This window comes from Grammomys surdaster, unplaced genomic scaffold (genome assembly GCF_004785775.1).
Source record: "Grammomys surdaster isolate TR1022 unplaced genomic scaffold, NIH_TR_1.0 364, whole genome shotgun sequence".
NCBI classification, from domain to species: domain Eukaryota; kingdom Metazoa; phylum Chordata; class Mammalia; order Rodentia; family Muridae; genus Grammomys; species Grammomys surdaster.
Genome location: NW_021604783.1, coordinates 1,612,992 through 1,637,804, shown reverse-complemented (window position 1 = coordinate 1,637,804; position 24,813 = coordinate 1,612,992). Strand labels below are relative to the sequence as shown.

Sequence of the window (24,813 nt, the reverse complement as noted above, 5' to 3'; positions counted from 1 at the left end):
GCCGACCTGTCCGGATATCAGCTAGCCTTCCCTACATGCTCTGCTCATCTCCCCTGCCGACCTGTCATTTTGTAGAGATCTTATCATCCAGTCACCCAGGCAAACATACACTGGACATCCGCTGAACAAAACTCCAGTGTTAAAATTATGCACAAATTCAAATGGTTCTAAACAAAAAATTGTATAAGCATTATTAGGAGAGTACATAGAAGAATGTTTTAATAATCTTGAATGAGAAAAATCTTTCCAGGAAGGGATGAAAATCTGCAGATAGTGATGTGACTACCTAAAACATGGTGTGTGCGTGCGTGCATGCGTGTTATTCACCTGTATGAACAGTTCACACACACGGGGACACCAGAGCGTCTTCCTCTATTGTTTTCCACTTCATTTTTGAATTTCCACAGGGCCTCACATGGAATCCAGAGACCACTGACTGACTAGACTGTGCCAGGCTTTTGTGAGGGCTGGGATTCTGAACTCAAGTCCCCAGGTTTACAAAGCGAGCACTTTGTCCTCTGAGCCATCTCCCCAGTCCAATTATATAAAAGTTCTTGAAGTCTCTGCAAAATAAAATTTCTAAGACAAAAAGTAGGCAAAGGCCATACCACAGCAAAGCAAGAGGACACTAACACCTCTAGCAGGAAACAGGTGCCTGTGAGTAAAAGAAGCACAAATCCAAGACTCCTCCTTTCCCTATCAGGTTAGAAAACTAACAAGAAGTCTGGAAAGGTCTCAGGAACAAGGGCATGTGCCTGCCTTCCTGAGAAAAATGTAAATGGGCTTAACTAACTCCCATCTTCTACGAACCTACCAAAACGTCAACATTCCCAACAGATCCACTCACATATGCAAATGCAATGACTTGAGAGCACAGAAGTTCACTGCAAAATTATTTCAGCAAATTCTGGAAGCATCCTGAATATCAACCAATAAGGAACTAAGGCACCGATGCAATGCAGCGATTTCAGGTTGAAAAGGAAGCCAGTGGTCTGCTGAGATGGCTCAGTGGTTAAGAGCACTGACTGCTCTTCCGGAGGTCCTGAGTTCAAATCCCAGCAACCACATAGTGGCTCACAGCCATCTGTAATGAGATCTGATGCCCTTTTATGAGGTGTCTGAAGAGAGTGACACAGTGTACTTACATATAACAAATAAATAAAAAAACCTATGGGCTAGAGCAAGCAGGCCAGTGCAAGCGGGACTGGAACGAGAAGGGCCAGAACGAGAGGGAGAAGGGAATGGGGGTGTGGGGAGAACAACAGTGAAAACTATTAGAAAAAAACAGAAAAGAAAAGGAAGCTGGTTGTGGAGTGGTGATGGTGGTGACCGACAACTCTGGGTATACACAAGGGCACGCTGGAATTGTTTAACATGAAATAAGCTCTAAAAGGCACAGTGCTCAAGCAAAACAGAGGGAGGAGAAACACAGCAACAGCAACAAGCTAACCAGTGGACAGCTAACGTTCTCATCAAGATCAGGCAGAGGAGTGTGTGTGAGTGAGCGTGTGTGTGTGTGTGTGTGTGTCTGTGTAGATTCAGAAGCCTGAAAAAACGTGCCTCTAAAGGAAGAGAACTGGTAACTCAAGATGTAAGAAGTAATAATGTTTAGTTATTACTGTGTGCATGTGCAATGGTGTATGTGCTAAAAAGAAACAAAAGATCTGGGAACACATTACAAAACTGTCCCTTTACTGCCTGAAGATTTTCATATTTATTTCCTTGTATGTATGTATGTATGTATGTATGTATGTATGTATGTATGTACATAAGTACATATGTACATACATATGTATTTCCTACCTAGGAAAGTCTGGGACAAGAAACCCCAACCATTCACGTTGTTTGTGATGAAGAATGAGATGGGACAGGATGTCATTGAGGGAGAAAAAGGAGTGGAGTTCTTGGTAAAAAAGAAAAAAAATCAAGAAATGTAATAGTAGAAAATATTTTTATGCTACAAAATCTTAAAAGGTATGTTCTGAAATGTAGCAAATATAACAAATGCAAGTTACAGGTTTAAAGCAATGCTCGGAATGAGCCAACACTTGGGACCAATGTGAGAGGCAGCAAGATCTGCAGATCAGAACTGAAGACACCTGAGGCTAGAGGGACCGATGCATCCCATAGTCCATTTGTCATTGTTTCTCTGGCCAGAAATGGAGAACCAACATGAATAAGCCGTGTAGGCTAAAGCCCGGCTCTTTCTACTCTATGCCAAGGCTTCCTCCTGTGTGCTTGCTGGACACTAAACACCCAGGGCTTTCTTCACCCCAGGGCAGCCAGCACTGCTCACTGTTTCAATCCTGTTTAAAACAATACCAGTACAGCAGAAGCATGTCTAATCCCCACATCCAAAATCTCAAGTGCTCAGAAATGTGTTAGCTTTTGAGCACTCCATGATGATGCCATAGGTGGAAAATCTCATAACATGAAACCTTGATTTGTGCATAAAATTATTTTAAATAGTCTACAGAAGTAGTCTCTAGGCTATGTGTAAACACACATTTTATGTTTACACTTGAGTTCCCATTGGAGATGTCTCATTCTAGATCTGAAATATTCCTGGTCCCATGTATTTTTGTTAAGGAACACAGCCTAGCATGTCAACTCAGTATCCCTGGAGGCTCCCGCTAAAGCTTGGAAAACTACACAATTAGCCACACTGCCTCTTCGGTTTATATTTCATTTATATTATATTAACACACTGAGACAACAGACCCCCAAGGAGACAGATGAAGGGGAAGTGACAGGGAGCTGCATAACTGTGCCATGTATGATCTACACTACGGGGAAGTAGACATGTATGATCTACACTGCCGGGAAGTGGACATGTATGATCGACACTGCCGGGATGTGGACATGTACGATCTACACTGCTGGGAAGTGGACATGTATGATCGACACTGCCGGGAAGTGGACATGTATGATCGACACTGCCGGGATGTGGACATGTATGATCGACACTGCTGGGATATGGACATGTACGATCTACACTGCTGGGAAGTGGACATGTATGACCGACACTGCCGGGAAGTGGACACGTATGATCTACACTGCCAGGATGTGGACATGTGCACGATAGCTGGAGACAGGGAGGAGGTGCAGACAAGCTGGGCCTAAGGCTAAGGAAGGTAAGAAGAACAGAGGACCCAGTGGGGGCTGGTGCCAGGAGCCTCCTCTCCCGCTAACTTGGTAAATAACAAGCAAATTCAGAGAACAGACCAACAGGAGGAAGTCATCACTGACTGGCGCTTTGTCACTGGCAAATATTTTCTTGTAACCTGGCAAAGTGATGAAAATGTGAAGTCTGCTCCCGTATGACTGACTTCTACCACCCATGTGCCTACGTCCAGCCTCTCTGCTGGACCTGACAGAGCATTGCACCTCCTGGTAATCCTTCGGGAAACTCACCAAATGCAAACAAAGCTGTTAGAAAGTGTTTTTATAGGACTCATTATTTTTGGCAGCCACTGGTATTTGGTCTTGGGGTTGGCGAGATGGCTCAGTTGTTAAAGATGGCTGCCGCAGAGCATGGGGATATAATTTCAATCACTGTGACCCTCAGAGTAGGAGGAGAGACCTCTGTACATACACGCACAAAGTAAAAATGTAATTAAAAAAAATAAGACTGTAATCTTTATCTTGTCAGCTGAGCACCACTGGAGGAGAAAGCCTTGGATCACCCTCTATGCCTTAACAGAGAAGTCTGATAAGACAGATTAAGAACTGAAACACCAAGAGATTTTCATGGCTCACTTTTTAAAAAAAAAAAAATTCTTTTTTAGATTTATTTTATGTTTATGAACCATTGTGCCTGCATGTGTGGTGTGTACCACATTCATGCCTGGTGTCCTTGGAGGTCAGAAGAAGGCACTGGTTCCCCTGGGACCGGATCCACCAGGTAGGTGCTGAGAACTAACCCAGGTCCTCTGTAAGAGCAACAAGTGCTGTTAACCACTGAGCATCTCTGGAGCCTCTCACCTTGATTTTTTAAATTATCATATTCAGTGAGGCATGAGGAGGCTAGACTGGCCTGATTACTACTAATGAGTACCTTATTTTTACACTTCATTATTTGTGTGTGTGTGTGTGTGTGTGTGTGTGTGTGTGTGTGTGTGTACAACTACTGTGGAAGACAGAGGACTACTTGTGGGAGCCAGTTCTCCTCTTCCACCATAGTGTCCCGGGGTCAAGCTCAGGCCATCAGGGTTGGTGCCATGTGCCCTTACTTGCTGAGTCCCTTCCACACCTGGTGACTATCTCAGTGATAGAAAGGGCCGATCCAAACCCATGAGGCACTTGAGAAATGCGTTTTCAACTTTCCAAAACAGGATTAGTTCCACCTCATAGATAATGCAACTCAAGTCAGGGGAAGCAGAACTCTCTAGCCTTAAATGATAGAGTTACCCTTTACCCTCAGCCCTGGGTGGTCCCCAAGTCAGTGTTGATCCCACAGCACCACGGTGCCAGACTTCCATGCCAGGGACATGGGTAAGCAGCTGCCAATCATACATGTGGCTGTGTATGGACTGGAGGGTCAAAGACAAAAATCAACAGCAAGCAAAACTACCTACTACTGTGGAAAAAACTAACAAGATTTTAATACTAAGACCTATAAAGAGATCTAGTGACAGACTATAAATGATAAAGCTTCTCCAAATACAAGCACTGCATCTTATTTTTTCCCACATTTCCAGACACCACTGAAAACTCTGTCAAAAAGAGTCAGTGTTGGAGAACTGCATCTCTCCTGCCGCCCCAGTGATGATGCTTCTAGAATTTCTACATCTCCTCACTGCTGCGGCCATTCCACTTACAACACAGTGGCTCTCACATCTCCCCACCCATCACTGTTCCTAAAACACAGAGCTGAGGACCATTAAGAGATTTATTAAAAAAAAATATATATATATGTATATACAGGCTCTCTCCGAAGGCACCAAAACACCTTTTGATACTTAATACTTTTGTAAAGAGACTGTTTTGGCGGTTTTTTTTTAAAGATTTATTTATTTATTATATATGAATACACTGTAGCTGTCTTCAGACACACCAGAAGAGGGCATCAGATCTCATTACAGATGGATGTGAGCCACCATCCATATGGTTGCTGGGATTTGAACTCAGGACCTCTGGAAGTGCAGTCAGTGCTCTTAACCACTGAGCCATTTCTCCAGCCCCTGCTTTGGCGTTCTTTAAAAAAAAAAAAAAAAAAAAAAGGTAAAGGCTGGGGCTGGAGAGATGGCTCAGCAGTCAAGAGCACTTGCTGAGTTCAGTTCTTAGGACCCAAGTCAGGAAGCCCTCCACAGGACCAGCTTACACTCACAAAAGGTAAAGGTGCTGGTTTTGAAAAACTAACAAAAGAGGAGGCCCATGGAAAGCGAGCTGAGAATATTTTTAGTTCTACGTGAAATTCCACACGAAGCCTCCCACAGCACAATGTAATCCTGCAAGCCAGTGAGGCAACTAAAATTACTATCACAGAAAAGCTAGAAATAGAAGTGAACATTTCTGTGCATGGAGGCTCACATCCATAATCCTGGAACTTAAGAAACCGAGAAGTAGCAGGATTGCCTATAGTTTCAGGCTAGCCTGGGATACAGGATGAGACCGGGTATCTAAAACATTAATGAACTATTTTAGAAATGTATCCAGCAGATTTGAGCACTCTGACTGCAGGACTCTGTCTTATTAATTAATTACAAGCTAATGGAGTCAAAGCAGACTGTTTTCTTTTTGGAAAAACAAACAAACAAACAAACAACAACAACAAAACCACTTTTCAGGAAAGAATGTGACATCTCATGTCCATACTCATGAATCTTGCTGTCTAGAAACAAATTTCTCTCCCTGGTACCTCCCAGTGGTTTTTGGACAACCTCATGAAGACAGGGAGATACAAACATGTTCAGGAAAGTCCATCAGTTCTTAATTGTGCAGCACAGTAAGGAAATGTGCTGTTCAAAGATTGACATTTTAAAGTCACCCAGTGCCCAGTGTGGTGGTGGACACCTTCATCTCAACACTCAGGCAGGCAGACCTCTGAGTCCCAGGAGAGCCTGTTCTACATAGCAAGCTCCAGGCCAGGAAATATTACACGGACAGACCCTGCCTCAAAAACAATCAAAGTCACTCAACATTAATTGCTCCCTAGAACAGTAATCAAAAGTTGCCCATCTGGGCTGGAGACAGCTTAATAGTTATGCGCACTGGCTGCTCACCCACACTGGAGAGCTCACAACTGCCCGTAACTCCAGCTCTAAAGGATCCAAGACACCTTTCTGGCTTTCTCGGGTACTGTGCACCCAAAGACACATACACACAAACACAATATACAAATAAAATTAAAATGATTTTTAAAGAGCCATTCTATTGGTGATTTATGGCCATTCTTTAAAACTAAAGATCATGACATAGGATCTAACTAACAGGCCACAGTGACCACTGCTTGACCCTTCAGTGACTAAGGAGGTCCTTGAGGATCTGTGTGACAGCAACATGCGGTTAACAGAGAACTGGAAGCCAAGGCATGCCAGGTGACTGGTGACTATATTCCATCTACTAAAGGATAATTGACCTTTAAACCTGGAGCCAGACAGTCATCTGTTTTAATTTGACTCTTGTATCCCTAGCTGTAGGGTCCTGGGAAAGTTACTGGCATATCCAGGATTCCTCTCTCTAGGAAACTCCCTGCTGTGATGTTGGGATCTCTCCACCTATTTCTGTGACATGAGATGCCAAGGTTGATCTGGTCAAGTCACCTTTTTTTTTTATATATATAAAGAAGAAAAGAAATCACCAAGACCAAGCATATGAAGTAATTAGCACTGATGAGCTTCCATCTGAAGTGGCTTAAATCTGGAGGAAAACCTGAATTATTAAAAACGTTTTAAGAGGAAGGATGTTGGAGAAACGGAAGACTGGAAGATGCTACCTGGGGCTGGAGTCGTAGAACACATGCTTAGCATGTCTGGGACTCTAGGTTCAACCTAGCATCACACAAGCTAACAAAAGAAGTTGTTAATATTATTGAATTCACCACCTATGTACCTCCTTTTCTAGTCTAGAAAAAAAAGGCTTCCCTGAAAACAGGTTTAGGAGCGCCCCCGTGTGGTGAGTTATCTAAATGTCACCTCTACCAGCAAAACTCAACTATTTGAAGGAAAAAAGATTATTTTAAAAAGCTTTTATAATCCAGTTGAGGTCCCCCCCGCCCCAGAAACACAAAATCATCCATATTCCTTAAAGTTTATCTAATGTTTTAAATCAGTGATTTTCAACCTTCCTAATGCTGTGACCTTTTAATATAGTTCCTCATGTGGTGGTGACCCCCAACCATAAAATGATTTCATTGATTCTTCATAACTGTAATTCTGCTACTGTTATGAATCATAATGTAAATGTGTAATATGCAAGATGTCTGATATGCAACCCTTTGGACCCACAGGTTGAGAACCCAGTGTTCTAAATAAGGAAACCAGAGTATTTGTTGCATAGCGCCTAACACAGTAGTCTGGGAAGCAACTCTGAGAACAAAACCAAAAGCCCATTATAACAGATGGTCAGCCGGGCAGTGGTGGCGCACGCCTTTAATCCCAGCACTTGGGAGGCAGAGGCAATTGGATTTCTGAGTTCAAGACCAGCCTGGTCTACAGAGTGAGTTCCAGGACAGCCAGGACTACACAGAGAAACCCTGTCTAGAAAAAACAAAACAAAAAACAAAAACAAAAAAAACCAAACAGATGGTCAAACTAAAAGTGTTTATAAAATTGAAACCAGTTATTACACACTTAGTACTCTCTCTTTTCTGTCTAACAGGGTCTATGAACAGGAAATAGAGTTCTTGAATTATGTCTGTCTCTTGCTCTACAGGGTTAGCATATATATACAAATAAAGTGCACTACAATTACTATCTTACGAAAAGTTCGCAGACAGGCACTAACAGCCACGGGACAGTATTTAGCTACCTTTCTGACAGATGTGCTATTGGCTACACTAAAATGTGTCCTGTGCCTTAAGCAATGTGCAAACTTCCTAGCGCTGTCTTCTGAAAGAAGAGGAGCCAGCCCCACCCATCGGAAAACACTCAAGGTCTATGGATTAAGACCTGTTGATTGGGGTAAAGAAAAGCCCTTTATGTAACAGACTAACAGGGCAGTACCAAATGATACCAGACAGAGGGTAAAATTACACACCAGAATATTTCAACTGTGTTTGAAAGAAGGCCCCCATTGTTTACTAAAATTAGACTTTTATTTGAAACCTCAGCAGATTAATAATTAAACATATGGAAAACCATGCAACTAAGTCATGCCAGTCATCCTGCCTGCTAACATAAAAGAGTTCCTTTAGGAGAAAATGTCTTTTTGAAACACCTTCAATGGTTTTGCCAAAAAAGCTGTATTCCTACATTTCCCCACATTTAAAGCCAGGATATATGTTTTCCTCTGCTACCAAGTCAGATCTTTGGCCTGAATTACAGACAATTTAAAGAAATACAAGTGTGGGGTCAGTTTTCACTTCAATATAAATTTCAATATTCTGGGTTTGAAGAATTAGTTTAGGTAGCAGGTTACATAGTGAATTTCTTTTAAAAGTGTTTGTTTTGAGACAGGGTGGGGTAGGGTGCCTCATTATATAGCCTAGGCTAGCCTCAAACTTACTATGTAGCCCAGGCTGGCCTTTAATGCTCTATCTCGCCTAAAAAAAAGTTTGAGTACTTGATAACTCTCAAGAGGTTCAGATGACCCAGCTTGCCTTAATCAAGTCCCAACACACTCTTTACCCCCAAAGGTACCCAACTAGGGACATTTACCTGTGTCCCTGAAAGAATGAAACAGCCAAGTCATACCTCACCAGCCTACAGCTGAAATTTTAAAAAGCAAAAAGGATGTTATTGGGCAGGAAGCAGAAGATTACAAGACATCCCAAGGGCTAAGAGGTTGCTCAGGTTGGGGAGCATTTGGCTAGCATGCACAGAGTTCTGATTCCATACCCAGCACCACACAAAACTGGGTATACTGAAGTATGTCTTTATCTGAGTTCTCAGGATGTGAGGGCAGAAGTTTGGCTACAAAGTGAATCTGATTCCAGCTTGGTCTACTGAGAAAAGGGGAAAAAATGTTCTGCAAAGTCCAGCGGGGAACCACTGCTCAGAAGTGTCATGGAAGTCCTCTGGTTGGAGAAGCATCTAGCCATCCTCAAGACAGTGACAGAGAGCAGTGTGCAGCTCTCCAGAGCACTGACAGAAAGCATTACCTTCCTGCCTGACAAGGTTACACCCAAACGAATTCATTCCTTAGTTAGATCTTCCCTTGCTAGCATAGTCACTGTAACAGTGAGCAGACACTTAAGACTGAATGTAAGATCATAGCACCAGTGTGGAACCCAAGTCCTCCTTGAGCTGTGGAAAAATCTGGATGGCCCAGATTCCTTCCTGTCTTAAGATTGTTTTTCCTCCCACTCCAGAAAAGGTGGAAATGTTTACATGGATACATCTGGCGTGTCGACACAGCTCTTAGCAGTAAGTCCTTCAAAAGGTCAATCTTTACCTTCAGATTCTTCAACAACGTTCTGATTGTCAAGGTAAGCTGCAAAGAGAAGGACACAGCCTGAGTTCACTGGGCCTGACGTGGAGCAGCTACTAAGTTGTAAAGGCCTGGGAAAGAGGCTTAATCTCCCAAGGGCACTCTCAGGGTTGCAAAGGTCTCAATGGCATCCTGGTCTAGCCACCCACCTGGAGCTTATACCCATAGTGCACCTGCCCATGGCAACCTGGTACACGTGGGAACACAGATATTGAGTGGAAACTGTCAGCTTGCATTCGTACTCAGCTGGAGGTCTTCTACACGCTGTATTTTATCCAACCTGGAGCCATGCAAGAAATTGTGTTTCCCCCAGTCCTTATTCAATGGCAAAAACCCACAGTTCCCTCAACCATGCTTCAGATGACAAGGTGTCAAGTCTCATTACCGTCTTGACTGGTCTCTGAACACTCTGGTGTATTTATAGCCCATGTGAACACTGGAGAGTACATGTTCTTTTTTCATGAAAGGAATGTTAACCATGCATGGCTCTTCTTCTACAACTGTGAGAATTTTCTCCAATCATCCTAAAAACCCAGAGGACATGTCTGTTTGTGACTCTGAAGATGAAGAAGGGGTGGGGACAGCCCCACTCTGACATTTGAAACTATGAAGAACAAAAGGACCCATTTAAATGAAAACATATTGGACCATGGATAAAATGAGAGGAATAATTAAAAAGGCAGAATGCCACTGTTCGCACTGCTGCTTGCTAAAAGTAGCAGTTACTCGGGGCATGTTGGGGTGTGCCTATAATCCCAGCTCTGAGGAGGCGAAAGGATTTCTAGGAGTTTAAGGTCAGCATGGTCCAGGCCAGCCAAGGCTACACAGTGAGACCCTTGCTCAACAAAACAACTACAAAGTATCAGCTATATAGCTTGGGGAGAAGCAGGACACACACACATACACACACACAGATACACACATCCTCTGATGAGCAAGATAACAAGTGTCAAGCAACTGTCCAAGATATCAGCAGGATGGAAAAGCCTAGTTTTGTTCTAATATTCCTGGAAACCAAAAGAGCTGCCTAGCATGCTGATGTGGAGCTGAGGGGAAGAAGTTCTCCATGTATCTCTATGTATTTAAAGAGTAGAGAATAGAACAAGAAGTAAAAACTCTAACCAGCTGGGAGCAGTAGTTTACACTGTACCCTACTTGTGAGGCTTCTGCAGTGGACCACTTGAATCCTGAACTCAGGGCCAGCCTGGGCAACAAAGACAGACACACACGCACACCCCAAACTCTATCAACAGACACACACTCTCACACATGCACGGATGCACATGCATGTGCACACTCAAACAAATGTAATTTTACAAATTTTAAATCAAGTTATAAAATGAAATGTCACCCAAAAAGAGAATACCTCAGAAACTAACTGCACTGTGATGCCAAAGGGGATCATTTCTTAGTAGGCTTTCCTACAATTTTATAAGAAAATAATCTTTGATAATCAAGAGAAGACTTCCTTGGTTATAATATAAGAAAGCAGAAAACTTCAGAATATACAAAAAAGAACCAAACCCAATTCACACTTTAGCTAACACAACCCTAGACAAAAGCACTGACTTAAATAACTGAAAAACAAAACAAAACAAACAAACAAAAATCCCTGAATCCCAATCCCACTCAGGGATGACAAAACGCTAGTGAACTATTGGCAAACTCAGAACTACATTAAAAAGGAGGAGATGCTACCATGAAGTACAGTTTAATCTTGCAAGGTAAGAATGGCTTAGCAGTAGAAAACCTAAAAAGAAAGCTCTCAGTGTCAAAGATTAAAAATAGAATAAACATATGATTAATACAGTGTGGGGAAATAAAAATAAAACAAAACAAAAACCCTAAGAATAGACACTACTGTCTGAATGGTATCATTTAACTGTGATCCAGAAGTTCTTACTAAAGGAACAAGACTCAGGAAATATGAAGGGCTCAAGGGAAATTAGAGTATTACTTGCAGATGGAGAATAATCCACTTGAGAAAGTTAAAGAGAATCAGTTCAGGGCTGGGGAAATGGCTCTGTCGGGAGAGTGCCTGCCATGAAAGCATGAAGACCTGAGTTCGAATCCCAAGCACCCATGTAAAAAGGCCAGGAATGCTGACAGTCCCAGCACACGGGAAGTGAGGACAGGAGCATCTCTAGGGCTCACCCGCTATCTAATCTACCCAAATTGGTAAATTTCAAGTTCAATGAGAGATGCTGTCTCAAAACAAAACAGACAAACAAACGAAAAACCCCACAAACAAACAATAACAACAACAACAAAACCAGCAATCAAGAAAGCGCCCATCTTTAACCGCTGGCCTTCACATGGAGACACACACATGCATACACACACAAAGAATCAGTTCCGTACAGTGACCAAGCCAGGTATGGTGGCTCAGACCTACCAATGCCAGCACTTGGAAGGTGGAGGCAGGAGGAGCCCAAGGCCAGCCTAAAGTACAGAGGGACAGCCTGGGTGTATGAGATCCTGTCTCAAAATTAATTAAAAAATCAACAAAATATAAAAAAATATACATAAATTGGCACCCGGCACACAGTAACTATACAGTAAATGCTGCTGTCAGAGTGGATCAAAAGGAAGCACTAAACACTGTTTAAAAACTTAAAACCCAACTTAATCCACAAATCCACTACCTGTCTATAGAAAATCTATATTGAATCTTGTTATTGATAATTAAGATACAGTGAAAAATTTGTTTTAGTGACATTTCATAAAATTACCTTGAAATGACAAACACCTGTAACCTTAGAGCTAGGAGAAGAGGTCACGGTGTAAGACTAGGCTGGACTACACTGCAATTCCAAGCCACTCTGGGTTACACAGCGAGACCCTGACTCAAAAATAAACAAAAACAAACAAACAAATAAAATGACCCTGAAGGGGAAAATGAGAATGAAAATAAGACAAATGATATCTATGCAAAATAAAGGGGAGTGCGTATCATATGTGCACGAGATCGAGTACTGCATTTCTTTCTTTAGTTGGTTGCTTCATCTCTTGTTGTTGAGATAAGAGCTCCCTGTGTAGCCCAGACAATTGGATCAGGAGTTATAAACAAAACACAAGGGGCTGGGAGAGAGCTTGGGAAAGTGCTTGCTGGACAAGTATGAGAATCTGTGTTTCATCCCCAGCAGGCCACGCAGGAGCCTAAAAGTCGGGCAGGGCAGCCTGCGTTTCTAACCCCAGCACCGGAGGGGGTGGGGGTGCACAACAGAACAGCAGAAGATCCCTGGAGCTAACTGGCCAGTCTGACTAAGTTGGTAAGCTCGGGCTTCAATGGCAGACCCAGCCTCAAAAACACAAGGAGGAAAGTGACAAAGAGAAAACAACCAATGTCAACAACCTCGGGCCTCCATAAGCGCACATGCACACATGCACACAAACGCACACAAACCCAAGGGTATGGTGCCAGCAGCTACCAACAGTGTGAACCCTATGGAGAGTGATGCCAGGGGCTAGCAAAAGTATGAACAACTGCCGCTGTATAAAGTCAGAGAATGAAACACAGAGGATTTTATATCTTGGAGGGAGTGGTCATAATTTACTGAATGGCGAAAATGTAAAATTCGACACAATATATGAGAACACATTTCAAAGATTTCAAAGATTTACACATACACACACACACACACACACACACACACACACCGCCCCCACCCCCACCCCCACAGCACGCCCCAGATCCAGCAATGCTTTCAGACATCAGAGCTTAGCAGCATGCTGACTCTTCCATTATTACCTTAGGTGTCTTCTCACCTCTTCTTTCACACTGATTTCGTTCTTGAATCTTCTCTGCGATTTCCTGGGCAATCTGACACGTAGAATCATACGTGGAAAACCTGCATCAAAGTCAAAGTCATGTTAAAGTCCCTTAAAAGAAAGTGCTGACCTGGGTGTGGTGTTGCTGCCTTTAATCCTAGCATTGCAAAGGCAGAAGCAGGAGGATCTTTGTGAGTTCGAGGCCAGCCTGATCCAAGGGAATGCAGTGACAAGGAGATGCTGTTTCAGGGCAGGAGACACAGAGGGCATGATGAGAAGTGATGTGGAAAAGCACGCTGCAGGGACAGCAGAAACTGTATCTGCAGCAAAAAACGCTCTAGCTGACAAGGGAGCCTGGCAGACTCCTAAGCCTGCCACAGTTCTCTCAGAACACTGACTGGTTTCCACTTGCCACTCAACAGTGTTGGGCTTGGAAAGATTCAAAAGAGGAGCTAATTGCGGGGCTGGTTCAGTGGTTAAGAGCACTGTTACTCTTCCTGAGGACCTGGGTTCAATTCTCAGATCCCACATGGCAGTTCAGAATTGTCTCATACCCTCTTCTAGCCTCTGTAAGTTACCAGGCAAACACATGATGCACAGACATGCATGCGGGCACCCACACCCTTAAAATAAAAATAAATATCTTTAAAAAAAAAAAAAAGATTCAGAGCTGGAGAGATGGCTCAGAGGTGAAGAGCACTGGCTGTTCTTCTAGAGGTCCTAAAATCCAGTTCCTAGCAAGCACATGGTGGCTCACCATCATCTGTAATTCTGGTATGTCTGAAGAGAGTGACAGTGTACTCACACACATAAAATAAATTAATAAATCTCCAAAAGAAAAAGATTCAAGTCAACACCCAATAGCACCCAGGGTTTTCCTTATCACAGCGTTTTCAACTCCTGTCTCATCTCTCACACCAGGCTGCTCCTAAGAATCAGGGACGCTTGTGCTCAAGTGAATGATGTATTTTCCAGGAATGCCCTTTGCAAAATATTGAAAACTGCTGTTTGCCCTGATGTCCCAGTTTTACCCATTAAAAAAAAAAAAAAACCTAGCTTATTTTTCTAATATTCTAGCACTGGAAGTAATAGCCTATAACCTCAGCTACTTGAGGCGGAGACAAGAGAATCGTAACTTCAACGTCAGGCGGCTAGAAGAAGCTTGGGTAAAACTTAGTGATCAGTCTCAAACTTTTCAAAAGGAGGGGAGGTTGTAACTAAGGGCATAGGTCAACCAGGAAGCATTTATCCAGCTTGTGCAAGGCACTAGGTGCAGTCACCAAAGTGTCTAGCTTGGGCTGGGGATGTGCCTCCAGGTCTTATGCAGAGAACTTTGTGTTGTGAGCTCCACAAGCACTTCAGAGGCAGTGTCACCCTCTGAGCCTAGACTCACATATACATCAATATGGATCATTCAGTATAAGCCGGTAGAGGTGTGCATGAAAAAGAGCAGGTGGTTAAAAAAAAAAACACACAATAAAGATACAGCAGAGTAATAAGAAAAACGGCCCTAGCCCCAGATCCCACAACACCATCATCTATGAAGACAGGAGCTTCAGTCCAGCTGTGACAGCACATCAGACATATTAAACCCATAACAAAATCCTGTCGACGAGGAGCGGGAGCTAACTTAAGTGTCTCTAGAGCCGGAGAAGGGAGAGATTGATGACTGATGAGGCACTCGGATGGGCTGGACCACAAGAGGATACTTTGGGCTGACTTGTAAGAAAGACTAAAGCAGATTTCCCTATGGGAAGGAGGAGCAAAGTCTAAACACTGTGGAAGGCACATGGCATAAGCAAAGACGAAAGAAGAAAGCATGCCTGGCATGCCCTGCCACGTGGTGGTCCTGGGAGGGAGGGACAGTTTAAGCAGGACAGATGAGCAGAAGTCAGTTCCCTGCAGAGCGTGGCACGAGAGTCTAATGAGATCAGACTTACAGGAGAATTTTCCCCAAGACACTGTTAGTCTTAATTATTTGTCTCAGTGACTTTCTCATTTGACAGCTGAAAGCTTTGTCTTGTCTTGCTGGGGACCAAACCCAGGGTCTTGCATGTGGTAAACAATCGTTCTACCACTGAGCTAAAATTTGAAATAAGTTGTGTACATTCAGATGATGCACTGATATGCATTAAAAATCATGGCTTTAAGACTACTTAACTAGCCGGGCGGTGGTGGCACACGCCTTTAATCCCAGCACTTGGGAGGCAGAGGCAGGCGGATTTCTGAGTTCGAAGCCAGCCTGGTCTATAGAGTGAGTTCCAGGACAGCCCGGACTACACAGAGAAACCCTGTCTCGAAAAACAAAAACAAACAAACAACAACAACAACAAAAAAGACTACTTAACAAGATGGAGAAATGCTTCCCGTTTTGTAAAATACAAGAAGGATATAGAGTCAAACAATGCATTGAAAAAAAAAAGTGAGCACTGATTGTTTCCAAGTGACAAAGACCCTTTTTTTTCCTTCAGATATTTAGTAGTCTCCAAATTTTCTACCAGGGGTGTATACAATTTGGCTGTGCATGGTGGCAGAGGCCTGTAATGTCACCCCTTTGGAGACTGAAGCAAAAGGATCAGGAATTCAAGATCAACCTGGGCTCTCCGTGACACTGAAAAACAAACAACAAACAACTCAGCAACTGACCCAAACAGTCTAGATCCCAGGTAACTCTACTTCTGACCTTGGGATCCGCTCTCTTAATACTCAAAATTGTCTTCCCTCAAACAACTATAAACTGTACCAGAAACACCAACGTAAGGCATTCTCCAACACAAATTTTATAGAAATGCAGTGTTATAAATTATTGATCAGGAAGGTCAGGACTTCATAGCAGTTGGTTCCTTGTATAAAGATATTTTTCATCATTCTCTCCTTGGGGCTTCTTTGCTGAATAAATGGTCCTTATCAGGTGCTTTCTGCACTACTTCTTGCTGACGTTAGTCTTCATTCTACTGATGCAGGAAAGGGTAAACGCCTTATCACAAGTGCCAAATTTCTCTCTCAGAGTCCTACAAGTTCTCTGTGAAGAGCCCATAACACCCGTGCCCAGCTAGCTACTAACTAAATAGTGACCATGGAGTGTGAACTTCAGTTTATTCCCTTTCTGGGGACTAATGGGTGAAGGGATATCCCACCAAAAGGTTATTTTGACCTCACTTTACAGGAGCCGGGGGAAGTCTACGCATGCAGTCAGCTATAAGCAGGATGGGCGAGAAGCCCCAGAAAAGGGAGGCAAATACTCGATTGCTCAAGTCCTAGCTCCCTCCAGGTCATAGTCTGCCCTAGGACCACAGAGTTAGCACCGGGTAGGCAGTATGTAGCTGAGTCCCCTTAACAGTGGGAGGATCCTCGCCTGATCCTCATCCCTAAGGCCGCCAGCCTCGAGCTCAACGATGGCCAGAGTCTCTGCCAGTCCCTGGAGGCCAGTTCTGTCCCCTAAGTTAACCCCCCCCTACACTGCTGCCATCACCGGCAACTCACCAGGGGTCTGGGGCCATGGTGCAGTCTCCGCCCGTAGCTGGGACACTTCCTGCTCGTAGCAGCTGACTACGGCGGCCCGCGAAGCTCATTCCCCGCAGTTCAGAGGGTGAGCGACCCGAGCCCAGAGTTTGCAAAGTGAAACCTGTTTTATTGACCTCAGAACGACGCCCCCACCACCCAAAGCGTACCCCTGGGAGACAATAGGTTGCAAAAATCGAGTTTTGTTAATTCATATGAGTTTCTGGACTCAAGGAAAATGGTTAAATTGTGGAGCACAAAACATTTTCCCAGGGGATGGAAGCGCTTCAACTTCGGCTCTCTGAATTTTTTTCTTAATTTAAAAACAGCAAAACAAGCCTGGTGTGATAGCTCAAGCCTGGAATTCCAGCCCTTGGATGGCTGAGGCAGGAAATATGCATACATACATACATACATACATACATACATACATACATACATAAAAATAGTTGCATACTGAACTAAAACGTTTTTAGTGATCTTTTTTAAAAATTTCTTTTACAAGGAAGTACAAATTCCATGTTCTTTTTAAATAACAACCTATTTATCAGAGGCAATTCTCTGTGCTCAGTTATTCTGTGTTCAATTATTTTTAATAATCATCATGAAGGACTTAATTTTATAGTTTAAAAAAGTCACAGACATGTACACGAGACGAGGAAATTTACTTTGCGTGCTTAGCGTCAACCTACCACCTACATTTCCAGAATGAATAAAATACATAATAAGAAGTCTTTCCAACATTTTCAAGAGGGGAAATCAACTCAAACTCAGTGGGCTGGGTTTTTGCTCCAGCGTAAACCTACCACGCATGCGTGCTCCAGTTACCATAACGACCAGGAGACGCTGCACCCTGGAGTTGAAGAATCAATGAGCTGAAACTCTCCAGAATGGAAGAACAAGTTTTACCCGAAAACGACGTAGGCGAACTCGAGCTTGAAGCTGTGATCGGCTTCAATGGTGAGGCCTAAAATAATCGTGATTTGGTATCTCAGGGACAGTGAGATGCTGACCTGGTAGCACCTGAGAGGCAGTGGGGATAGTGGCAAGAGTGTGGCCAGGCACCACCAGCCCCAGGATGGTGAAGGATCTTGGCCTCATTCCTGAGCCTCAGGAATTGGCATGGGTGTAACAGCTCAGATAAAGCTCCAGAGACCAAACTCTGTAGGAGCGTGAGTAAGGATCTCTAGCTCTCTCCTAAAGTAAGATTCCCTCAAAGGTTTAAGACCAGGATGGGAGGGAAGTAGGACATTACAGGAGAAACCTTGTTAATTCTGGAGGGGCCTTCCTGCTGTGCTCACACTTTACTTGTCACTGTCACTGTAAACATTGAGAAGAAAATGCTGTGTTTGGGGTGTTGCAAAAAGGCAAGGAATTAAATTTTAGGGGGAAAATCAATTTTTTAAAACGGAGTGTTGTAATGCCTGAAAGCTTTAGGTAGTAAGGTGCAGACCGATTACTGATTAAAGGGCCTTAGCTCCTGAGTCTTCGTTGTAGTATGCCGTTCTAATTGAAAGCCAGTGTCTTCTGTATCTGAGCCACCACTGTCTTCACAAATGAACAAATATTACTGATAAATGACCCCTAGCAAACTGCAAAAAAAAATATTCTAGTGAGCCAGTCAGTGCAAAGGCACACAAGATCTGTTACTGATTTTTTTTAAGTAATTTATTGTACGTGCATTAGTTTTTTTGCCCTGCCATGCCAGTGCTGGGAATTGAACCTTGGTCCTTTGGAAGAACAGCCCATGCTTTTAACCACTGAGCCACCTCTCTACCCCATAACTGAATTCTTGCTAACACAGTAAGGAGAGAATCAGAAAAGGATATCAAAGTTTGGGAGGAAGGTTGCTTCTTTTTTTTTTAAGTTTTTTTTTTTTTTTAACTCTGTATGGGTGTTTTGCTTGCAGTGCATGTCTGTAAACCAGTGGCCAAGGAGGCCAGAAAAGAGCATCAGATCTGCTGGGACTAGAGTTATAGACACATGTGAGTCCCATGTGAGTGCTAGGAATCAAGGTTGGGTCCTTTGGGAAAGAAGCCAGTGTTCTTCACTGCTGAACCAACTCTCCGGCTCCTTATTTTAGTTTTAATTATGTTTATGGGGTGGAGGAATGAACATGTAAGTGCAGGTACCCATGAAGATCAGAAGAGGGCACCAGATCTGGCTGCAGTGGCATTACAAGATGTGTGTCCTAGGAAGTGAGTTCAGGTCCTCTGCCAGAGTAGTGTACACTCTTGCTGAGACTTCTCCTGAGCACGAGGGAAAAAGTACTTATTGCAGATTTGAAAGAAGCCAAGAAAAGACTGAATTTTTTTTTCTTGTGAAAAGACTCCTTTTGAATTTAAATAAATAGTCTTTAACCAGGAGCTAAGGACTGGGGTGCAGATCATAGCAAGTAGTCAGAACAGGGAGGAAACCTGGGAAACAGAGCGTGAAGCTTCAGGACTGGAAGATCAAGGTGGGGAGAGGAGGGGAGGAGGGACTGGGCTTAGAAGTCAGAGGCCTTAAACACCAGGTAATGGAGCTTAGAGTTTCCATAGAATTAATCAAATGTTGAAATTAAGCCAGGCATAGTGACACATGCCTTTGATCCCAGCACTTGGGAGGCAGAGGCAGTCAGATCTCTGAGTTCAAGGCCAACCTAGTCTATATACTGAGTTCTAGGACAGCTAAAGCAAGCAAACAAACAAACAAAAAGTTGAAAGCAAAATTAGAACTCATGGTAACTGTTGTGTTATTAAATTTAAATTTGAAAATGGTGATGCATATATGTAACTGTACTTGGTATTACACTCCAATGTGAATTTATTATGTAAACAAACTATAATTGTGTCAGATATGAAAACATCAGGCTACTGCTATTGAGAGTCTGATCACAATCAACTGGTTTTCCATTATAGCCAGAGCTCTTATAAGTTAAAAACAGCAACAACAACAGATCGGTCAGGAATCTGCTGGCCAGATTTGTCCCACTGTGTGTTTTGTAAATAAAGTTCTATTGGGACTCAGCCATGTCCTTTGTTTAGGTGCTGTCTGGAGCTATTTTCACACTACACTAGCAGAGATGACTGGCTGCAACACCAACCATATGGTTCCAAGAGTCTAAAATAAACCATATGGTTTATTTTCTGGATCTCTATAAAGAGCTAAACTCCTGAAAAAGATAATGGCAATAATAACAATATTAATAATAATAAATATAAATGGCTATTTGGTAAAAGCCTAAAAGTGTTATTAAAACAATGACATCACTTTATTTCTCAAATAGGCAAAGGCTATATATATATATACATCAGAAGATAAGAATAAGGCATTTTTCATCTGAATACAGACCTTTAGGAAAGAGAATTGGCTTCATTGATAAAATGGCTATGGTGCCACCATGAGGACCCTGAGTTTGAGTCCTCAGCAGTCACGTGAAAAGCTGGGCATGCTGGTGTGTATCTGTAACCCCAGGACTGGAGGGCTGGGGTAGGAGACAGGCAGATCCTCAGAGTCAGCCTAACCAACCAATGTGTCTGAGAGCCCCTATCTCAAAACATAAGGTAAAGGGCCATAGAAGAAGATATCCAACATCATCCTCAGGAGTACACACACACACACACACACACACACACACACACCACTTCTCTTCTTGAGGGAGGGAAGCACTGTGGGTATCAAATGCTGCCTTGTCTCTGCAGTATCATGATCATGGGAGCCTGGGTCCTGTGTCACCTGGCCTGGCTTTCTCGTTACCACTGCCCACTTTTCAAGTAGATTTCTTACACTGCCTGTCAATCCTGTGTTCCTTTCTTGAGATTATTTTTCTGCTATATTTAGCCAGAGTTGATTCTTTTTGTTTGCAGCTAAGACTCTTAACTATGTAACTAAAGACATGCACACCTGTCTTTTCTATTGCTGTGAAGAGATGCTGTGAACCAGACAACTTATATAAGAACTCATTTAACTGGGGGCTTGCTTACAGTGTCAGAGGGTGAGTCCTGAAGCTGAAAACTTATATCTTATCCACAGGCAATAGGCAGAGAGAGAGAGAAAGAGAGAGAGAGACAGAGAGAGACTGCTTAATGATACATCATCAATGGGACCAACCTCCTAAATGTTTTCAAACTGTCCCACTAACTAGGGACCAAGCCTTCAAACATATGAGGCTGTGCAGGCCATTCCCATTCAAACCACCACATTCCACTCTTTAGCCCCAGTAGACTTGGTAGCCACATCTTAATGCAAGTGCATTTTGTGTAACTCCCAAAGTGTCCATAGTCTTTCAGAGTCTCAATACTGTTTAAAAGTATAAAGTCTCTTCTGAGTCTCCAGGCAATCTCTTAACTGTAGCCCCCCAGTAAAATCAAAAGCAAACTGCATACACCAACATACAATAACACAGAATATACATTACCATTCCAAACCTGAAGAAAAAGTGGCAATGAGAGGAAAAAAACAAAGGGAGACCAAAACCCAGGAGAGCAAACTGCAATTTCTGTAAGTCTATGTTTGCTGTCAAAGGGCTTAGTGGCTCCAAACCTTCCTAATGCTGTGACCCTTGAATACAGATCTTCACATTGTGGTGATCCCTCAACCATAAACTTATTTTGTTGCTACTTCATAACTATAATTTCTCTACTGTTATGAATTATAAATATCTGTGTTTTCCCATGGTTTTAGATGACTTTGTGAAAGGGTCATTTGACACCCTCCCCCAAGGCGTCTCAAGCCATAGGTTGAGAACCACTGGCTTAGAGGGCTTTTAGATCTCCAACTCCTTCCATCTTGTTGGCTCAACAGCATTCTCTCTCTTCGACTTGGTCCCCACCCCGTTTACAGCTCTCCTCAGCAGACATACCATGGTTCTGGACTCTAACATCTTGGTGTCTCCAATGCAATCCAGGTATCACTTTCACAGCTAGCTTCACACTAAGGCTTTCCAGGCCACCAGGAAAGGACACCCCTACCACTGAAAGGCCACAGAACCTAGGACCCCACTCAGCCTCCGAAGAAATGCACATACCCCAATTCAAACCGGAGAGGCAGAGCTTGATGCAAACAACGAGAGGATTTATTCAAGCGCTGGGACTTTACTCGTATCCCATGCAGGGGTAGAGGAGATCGCCCCAAGCAGTAAAAAACTTCAGCTTTTATGGGGTAAAACCACAACCAAGCGGGTAGGGAAGCACAGCAGCCTCATTGGCTCCTTTAAAATTGGTACGCACTATCTTAGCATAACACCAGGTTCAGGGGCAGGTCAAACCATCTGGGGCTCACATGCTCTCTGTCCCTGTTTTTCTTAGAACTGTTTACCCGGACCATCTGCTCTTATGGTTAGCTAGCTTCACCGGGAGTGGGAGGTGGAGTTCTTGTTTTTGACTCCAACTGGGTCCGAGGGTCCCAAGCTGAGTTTTCAGGTCTAAGTTAAAATTTTCCATCCTTTCACCACATCCCAAATCTCAGGGGATTTCCTTAACTGCCAGAAGATTCCAAAACTCTTTACTTCTGTATTCATCCCAACAAAGCCAAAACCAGGTGGCTAAAGTGGTTGGAAACCAGTCCCCTTCTTGCATCCATTTGCATATGTTTTGACTTGTTGATGCTTTCCTTATGGCAAGATGCAAGATTAGCTGGGTAAGGCGTTACCCTCTATCCCATATTAGCATCCAGGCTGTATTTCAACTTCTCCTCCCCCTGAGCATGAGACTTGGCTCCAACATTACTCTTCCTGGTGCTCTTTCTCTCCTCAAATGTACATACATCTTGTCATGAATCGTCAGTACTAAATTGTCTTGCCACCTCCTATGTCCATTGACTTTAATCCATAACTCGTGCATTTAGCCTCTGGAAGATTCTTAGGACAAGGGCAAAAATGAAGCAACTTTTTTTTTTTTTTTTGCCAAAATATCACAAAAATGGTCTCTAGTCCATTCGCTGACACTACTCACCTCTGAAACCTCCTAAGCGGGGCCTCCATGGTTTACATTGCAGTCAGCACGTCTGTCTTCCATGCTCCTCCTAGGATGGCCTATCCATCCCTGCGTACAACAACTCATCCTCTGCCCTAAGTCAAAGTCCCGAAGTCCACACTTCACTAACAAGAAGCAAGAACAGGCTTGCTACAGCAATATGGTCCTCCCTGATACTAACTTCTGCCTCAGTTAATGTTCTAGTGCCACGAACAGACACCATTGATAGGTTATTTCTCCGCTGGTGAAATGAGCCAATTCAAGTCACATTAGAATATATTAAAGGCAGGTTTATTGGGAAGCTGATCTTGGGCAAGTTCACTGGCCTCTCAAGAATTGAGGCCAGGGAGTCACCATGGAGTCACCATCTGATCAGGGAGAGAAAGGTCACTAGCAGAGAGAGAAGAGGAGAAGAAGGGAGAGCAAGAGAGGGGAAATCAAAATGTCTGGATTATATAGAGAGGAGCCTCTGGGGGATGGGAAGCCCAACCCCTGGGCAGGAAAGTTCAGAGCTGGGGGGAGGGTATGCCAGCCAGGTAGGGACTGAAGGATGCTGGGAGAACCTAGAAGCCAGGTCTGCTTTGATAAGTAAAATATGCACCTCAGTCCCTTATTCCCAGTCTGAAACCAAACAACCTTGACCAAGGCAACTTATAAAAGAAAACATTTAGCTGGGGTAGTGCTTACATTTTCAGAAGGTGAGTCCATGACCAACATGGTGGGAACAATGGCAGACTGCAGGTTGGCAGGACATCGATGCAGTAGCTGAGGGCTTTTATTTTATCCACAAGTAGTAGGCAGAGAGAGAGAAAGAGACTGTGCCTGGCGTTAGATTTGGAAACCTTGAACCCCTCCCAGTAATATCCCACCATTGCCCCCATCAAAGCCACACCTCCAGATCCTGACCTAAACAGTCCCACCAACTGGAAACCAAGCACTCAAATCTGGGCCTATGGGAATCATTCTAAATCAAACCACCACACACCAGACCTCAACCCCAAACCCAACTCCAAGCCCAAAAACAATCCAATCCCCAAAGCAGCACCTACCCAAATACTAACTCCAACCCCAACCTCAACCTTAACCCCAACCTTGACCCCAATTTATCTCTAACCCCAAAATAAAGGCTTGTCTTTTGACATGCTTACTGATTTTTCAGAATCTTTTGTTATAAACTGCCCATTCATATTCCTGGATTGTGTTGTTGTTGTTGCTGCTGCTGCTGTTGTTCTTGCTTTGTAAAAGCTCTTTGCATATTAACCAAGAATCCCTTTTAATCTCTGTATGTTACAAATCCCTTCAGGTTTGGGCTTTTCTTTTCATTTTGCCATTTGTAGCTAGAAATTCAGACTTAAACACAATTGGATAATAGTCAACCTAACTGGGTTTTGTTCCTGGTTAAAAAGCCATTTCTCACACCTGTGCAAACATTAGGTGCTGTTTTTCACATTTAGATCTTTGATCCACCTGGAACGTGTTATTCCTGTGAAGGGTGAAGCAATGATCTTATTTTACTCTTACCATATGGGTAGCCATATGAATGTTTATATAGAGTCCAAAATTAGGAACAAAATTATATAGTCTTAGTAGGAATAGGTGAAAAACACTAAATTTACTTTCTTAAGAACTTCTATAAAGAAGGAGCTGGGTATGGTTGCACACACTTTTAATCCCATCACTGGGGAGGCAGAGGCAAGTGGCTCTCACCGGGGTTAACAGCAGCCTGATCTACATATCAAGTTCCAGGTCATACAGAGCTACATTGTAAGACTCTGTCTCAAAATAAATAAATAAATAAATAAAGGAAGGAAGGAAGGAAGGAAGGAAGGAAAAGAGGGAGGGATAGAAGGAAGGGAATTCATTGTAGCCAATAAATTCTTACAATTGCCATGCATCAAAGACTTTTTTAAAATCCAAGAAAACTATATTAACAAATATGCATTTTTTTAAATGGGGAACAAAAAAGCAATCAAAAAGACTTTTTAGGTTTTGTTGT

General features: G+C 43.1%; 2 protein-coding genes across 3 annotated transcripts in view; one reads left to right on the top strand and one right to left on the bottom strand.

Annotated features, from left to right (window-relative positions):
* Nucleotides 1-16,896, bottom strand: part of Stx8 (syntaxin 8) — a 229,746-nt gene extending 212,850 nt beyond the window's left edge. The window contains exons 1-3 of one of the 2 annotated variants that reach the window (XM_028780195.1): nt 16,846-16,896; nt 13,343-13,442; nt 9,500-9,594 (exon numbers count right to left, since the gene is read on the bottom strand). In XM_028780195.1, the coding sequence (XP_028636028.1) occupies nt 9,500-9,594; nt 13,343-13,442; nt 16,846-16,862 (212 nt within the window). In that variant the 5' untranslated portion in view covers nt 16,863-16,896. The remainder of the gene's footprint in view (nt 1-9,499; nt 9,595-13,342; nt 13,443-16,845) is intronic. The other variant, XM_028780196.1, reaches the window with a different exon arrangement.
* An 806-nt stretch (nt 16,897-17,702) lies between these two features.
* Nucleotides 17,703-24,813, top strand: part of Cfap52 (cilia and flagella associated protein 52) — a 38,164-nt gene continuing 31,053 nt past the window's right edge. The window contains exon 1 of the mRNA XM_028780161.1: nt 17,703-17,823. Coding sequence (XP_028635994.1) covers nt 17,754-17,823 — 70 coding nt within the window. The 5' untranslated portion in view covers nt 17,703-17,753. The remainder of the gene's footprint in view (nt 17,824-24,813) is intronic.